We start from the raw sequence: 4,979 nt of genomic DNA on the forward strand, positions 1-4,979 counted from the left end.
ATCTTACACAAATTTACATATAAATCATTATTCAATGCAAATTGGCCTTCTGGAGAGTTTTCCTACACTGGGGAGTTTTTTTTTTTTTAGTGGAGTTAGGAATTAAGTCTGAAATATCAGAATGAGCGGTTAACATATACGGTAAGAAAGGTAAAAATATTATATTAATAAAAAAATATTATTATTATTATTATTATTTTATGGAATCCTATTTGTTAAGGTCAATTGACAACCACCAACCTTGATACAAATGGCCTGTTGTCAGAACCCCAAATACGTAACACAACAAACCCACTCTTCGTCCGATTGCATCTGCTGCTAGATTCCAATTCCAATTCCAGTTTCCGTAATCAACTCCAGATCTCGGACGATTTCTCAGATGAAATTGTCATCATCATCGTCATGTATAGTGGTAATCTGTTAGGGTTTGGTCTAGCCGTATCTTCCAGTGCATTCATCGGATCAAGCTTCATCATTAAAAAGAAAGGCCTTCAAAGAGCCGGTGCTTCCGGTACAAGTGCCAGTAAGTTTCTCTCCCATTCAATTATTATTTTGAGCTTACTCATTTTGACTTCAATTTTGGGCGAATTATTGATTAATTTAGGGTCTGGAGGATATGGGTATTTGCTGGAGCCTTTGTGGTGGATTGGCATGTTCACCAGTAAGCCTTTACTTTACACTTCCTTTTCTTCAATTCATTCAATTGTTCATTCACATGATATGTTTGTTCTGAATCATAATTTACAGTGGTGGTTGGGGAATTTGCTAATTTTATAGCTTACATCTATGCTCCAGCTGTTCTTGTGACTCCACTGGGAGCATTGAGTATTATTGTCAGGTGAAAATTTTAAAATTTGTTATGTTATGGCAGACGGTTCTCGGTTTTAGTGTTTACTTTACTGAGTTATTGAATTACTTGACAGCGCGGTTTTAGCACATTTTTTATTAAATGAGAAGCTGAAGCGGATGGGGATACTAGGTTGTGTGCTTTGTATAGTGGGGTCTACGGTTATTGTGCTTCATGCTCCCGCTGAACATAGCATAAGCTCTGTTGAAGAGATTTGGGACTTGGCAACACAACCAGGTGAGTCGTGCAATCTTGTTAAACATTGTAAAGAGACTGAAATAATGATATACTTATATACATATATATCTGAAAGATGGAATTATAGCGGGGGACCCTCAGTATACAGGAAGCCAAGCCAGAAACCCTAGACAAACCTATGATTCATGGTCCTAGTAATGATTATCTCTAGACTTGTAAATGAACTCAACAAACATGAACGAAGCATGTTCGTGTTTGTTCGTTTAATATAAGCGAACAAACGATTGAACATAAACGGGTGTTCTTGTTCGTGTTAGTTCGTTAAGAAAATGAACATGTTTATGTATGTTAGTTAACAGTATAAACGAACAATTAACGAACAAACATAACGGAACGTAGACGAACGGAAATAACTCAGCTAAAACTAGTTAAAGTAACGTGAATAACAATATGTTGGGGCATTGGGTGTAAAAAGTTATGAAAAATAGACTAAGTTGTAGTGGGCCAAAAAATTAAATAAATATATTAATGAACATAAACGAACGAACTTAAACCGCCAAACGAACATAAACAAGCGTCAATGAGCGAACGTAAACGAACGTTTGTGAACATAAATAAATGAACTAGACATGTGTTCATGTTCGTTCGTTTAACTAAATGAACATTTTTTTTGGTTTTATGTTCGTTCTTTTATTACATAAACGAAGCTCCAGCCGAGTGGTTCATGAACTATTCACTGAACATTTGGTTTGTTTACAACCCTAATTATCTTTCAATGACGTTAATGAGACATCATATAATTAGGGTTGTCAATCGTGTCGGGTTGGGGGTTGGTCTGTTTGATTTAATGGGCTGGCATGTTGAGCTGTTTAGTTAAGGGGTCACAACAGTTCTACCCGAACACAATCTGTCTGTTAAACAAGTTAGATATGACAATCATAAACCTAGTTAGTTTTGTTTATGAGTCAAGAACTGACACAAATTAGTACTTAATGATTTCACGGGCTTTTGGTACAGCTTTCCTTTTGTATACAGCATCAGCACTAGCTGTGGTACTGTTCTTAGTGTTGTACTGTGAACCACGATACGGGCAGACTAATATGATGGTGTATATTGGTGTGTGTTCCATAAATGGTTCATTGACGGTTAGTATTTTATTCTTTTTCTATTTTTTTTCTTCTTTTCAACCTTTGTCCATCCTTAATAGCCATATTTGCATTGTTTGAGATGTAAGGTGTTGAATCCATTTCTATAAATATTTCATGCACAATCTGAATTGTCGGTATGCGTATCTAATTAAAGGTAGGGCTGTAAGCGAACCATTCTGTGGGAAGTTCGTGTATTTTCGTTTGTTTAATAAACGTACGAACATGAACAAACCTTTTGTTAATTAGTTAAATGAATGCACATGAACAATTTTGTTCTTTTACGTTCATTTATGTTTGTTCTTTTACGTTCATATATGTTTGTTCGTTTATATATTCAATAAAAAAGTTTAGACCACTACAATCTAGACTAGTTTTATTAACTTTTTAGGACCGACCAATTGATGTTCACATTTACTTATAACTGGAGTTCGATCGGTTATGTTCGTGCCTCTATGTTTAGTTATGTTCCTTTGTTTGTGTTCATGAACTGTTCATTTATACTATTAACAAACAGACATAAGCGAACACACTCATTTTTATAACAAGCGAACACGAACAAGAAACCCCGTTTTTTGAATTGTTCGTGCTTGAATCATTTGTTTGGTTAAAGTTGAACGAATGAACACTAATCCTAATATATTATATCATTAACTTCTTTATTGCTTTCTTTTTATTTTGCAGGTTATGAGTGTGAAAGCAATCGGTATCGCCATAAAACTTACATTAGAGGGTTCAAGCCAGGTGGCACGTTACCAAACATGGGTATTTGTAATGGTAGCGATTACATGTATAATCACTCAGTTAAACTACTTAAATAAGGTTAGGTGCACGCGCTCCCTTTATTTTATTCGTTGCTTATTATCTTACAAAATGGACTAATTATAAACTTGTACAGGCTTTGGACACATTTAACACCGCGGTTGTTTCACCAATTTATTATGCGATGTTCACGTCTTTCACAATCCTCGCAAGTGCCATCATGTTTAAGGTATTGTGTTGTATCTATTGTATGCTTTTCCACATCTCACATCTGTTATGAACTGACTGACAATTTTTTTTAACCATCATAGGATTGGTCTGGTCAGAGTGTTAGCACAATTATTTCGGTTCTTTGTGGGTTCATGACCGTACTTTCTGGTACCATGATTTTGCACAGTACAAGAGAACCCGATCCGCAACCTGTTTCAGGTAAACACATGCTATATAGTTAGTTAGTTACCTATTGCATATGACTTTTTTGGATGAGTATTTCAACGTTAATGGGTCCTAATTAAGGTCTATGGGTCATAATTTATACCCATTTTAAATATTTAACGTCTATGCCCTTCATTTAAAATCTGCATTAAGATATGGGAGTTTGGAGTGTAAGAGAAAGAGAAGGGTATTATGGTCATATAGCAATTGCATTTTATCAAATGGGTAAATATGAAACTTTAAGAATTCTGCATGGGTATGTTTGATATTAACTTCTTTGGTTGACTATATGATACTAATATATTATGCAAGGTTTAAGAGATATATATGTAATTGCGTTAATCGGGATAAATTCATAATATCCAATGCACCCAATTTCAGATTTTTGATATGTATACCCTCCTCTTAAAACTTGCATTAGGATACGAGAGGTTGGAGTGTAAGGTGAAAGATAAGGGTATATTGGTCATAATGTAAGCTGTATAATGAAAAGAGTAAATATGAAATTTTTAAGTATTTTGTATATAAATTATACACAACTGTTGACTATAGGTCAACTTGGCAATACTGGGTTTGTTGAATCAATTTACAATAACTTTGCAGACCTATATTCAGCACTTTCTCCTCAAATATCGTGGATTGTGCGTGCAAACGGGGAAATATGGAAACACAAAGATGATGAATCATGCCCCGAAGTTGTTGCAATAATTCAGCCAGATCATTTCAAATGACCCGTTTTTGGCAGCATGTATCATGAAACTCCTCAAATATGATCGGCTATAGGTTTACTGAGACTCTGTATTTTTATTCGGGCCACGAGATAGAAGAAACATTCTATGAAAGGAAGTTAACATGGCAATCTTCTTGTGAAAATAGAATTGGCTTGTATCTATTTGTTTGGGATCATATACATCCCAATAGTAGTTTGGTTGATAACTAGTTCATTGATAGTATTATTATTATTTCTTACATTTACATTTTACTCTAGGTGGTGTTATGCTTTGTAAATGTTTCAACATAGTGTTTGTTACAATCTTTTATTTTATTTTTGAAGTATTTTATATATGAGTATTTATTTTAAATTGATTATGACGTTGCCTAATTTTTAGACTGGTGTAGCAAGCTGCTAGAGTGATGGATCTGGTTTACTTATTAACATACCCATGCCAATTTATGTTAGAATCTTGGATTTTGAAATTTTTGTATGGCACAAGACCATATCATGCCTATACACATAATGGTGCCATTATTAATTAAGGAGAGCATATGGTTAGGCCATGACCATGCCTATAGCCATGCTATATAAAGTGGCGTTGTGCCCATCCCGCGCTTATGCACATAACTTGCCACTTTATAAAGAAGACGCATTTAAGGAGAGATGCGTCTATGTGAACCGTAATCACATAACCATGTAGTTAAATTGCATGTTAAATTTAAGCAAAGATATCTAGTAGTTTTGTTAAGTGTGCGATATGGGTGGTTACGTGTTTTAAACTCACAATGGATCATGGTAAGAAGCTATTAAATAGATTAGGCGACAAATTCTAACCTCAGTATCTGTGTTGAATCATATGTTAATGTCAAGTTACTTG

The 4,979-nt window shown here is 34.6% G+C and overlaps 1 protein-coding gene across 1 annotated transcript; it reads left to right on the forward strand.

Annotated features, from left to right (window-relative positions):
- The first annotated feature begins 308 nt into the window (after window positions 1–308).
- LOC143542556 (putative magnesium transporter NIPA6) lies at window positions 309–4,410 on the forward strand. The gene is made up of 9 exons (XM_077035117.1): window positions 309–523; window positions 605–661; window positions 748–838; window positions 924–1,084; window positions 2,063–2,190; window positions 2,875–3,012; window positions 3,089–3,181; window positions 3,264–3,381; window positions 3,991–4,410. Exons 1-9 carry the CDS (start codon window positions 403–405, stop codon window positions 4,116–4,118), a joined length of 1,035 nt encoding a protein of 344 aa, XP_076891232.1. The 5' UTR covers window positions 309–402; the 3' UTR covers window positions 4,119–4,410.
- The last annotated feature ends 569 nt before the right edge of the window (window positions 4,411–4,979 follow it).

This window comes from Bidens hawaiensis, unplaced genomic scaffold (genome assembly GCF_021521415.1).
Source record: "Bidens hawaiensis isolate Kalapana, Puna unplaced genomic scaffold, B.hawaiensis_p1.1 tig00012897_1, whole genome shotgun sequence".
Taxonomy (NCBI): domain Eukaryota; kingdom Viridiplantae; phylum Streptophyta; class Magnoliopsida; order Asterales; family Asteraceae; genus Bidens; species Bidens hawaiensis.

Coding starts and splice junctions, on each gene's coding strand:
- LOC143542556 (XM_077035117.1), top strand. CDS start 403: ATGTATAGTGGTAATCTGTTAGGGTTTGGTCTAGCCGTATCTTCCAGT. Junction 524..604: donor TGCTTCCGGTACAAGTGCCA/GTAAGTTTCTCT, acceptor TGATTAATTTAG/GGTCTGGAGGATATGGGTAT. Junction 2,191..2,874: donor CCATAAATGGTTCATTGACG/GTTAGTATTTTA, acceptor TTTATTTTGCAG/GTTATGAGTGTGAAAGCAAT.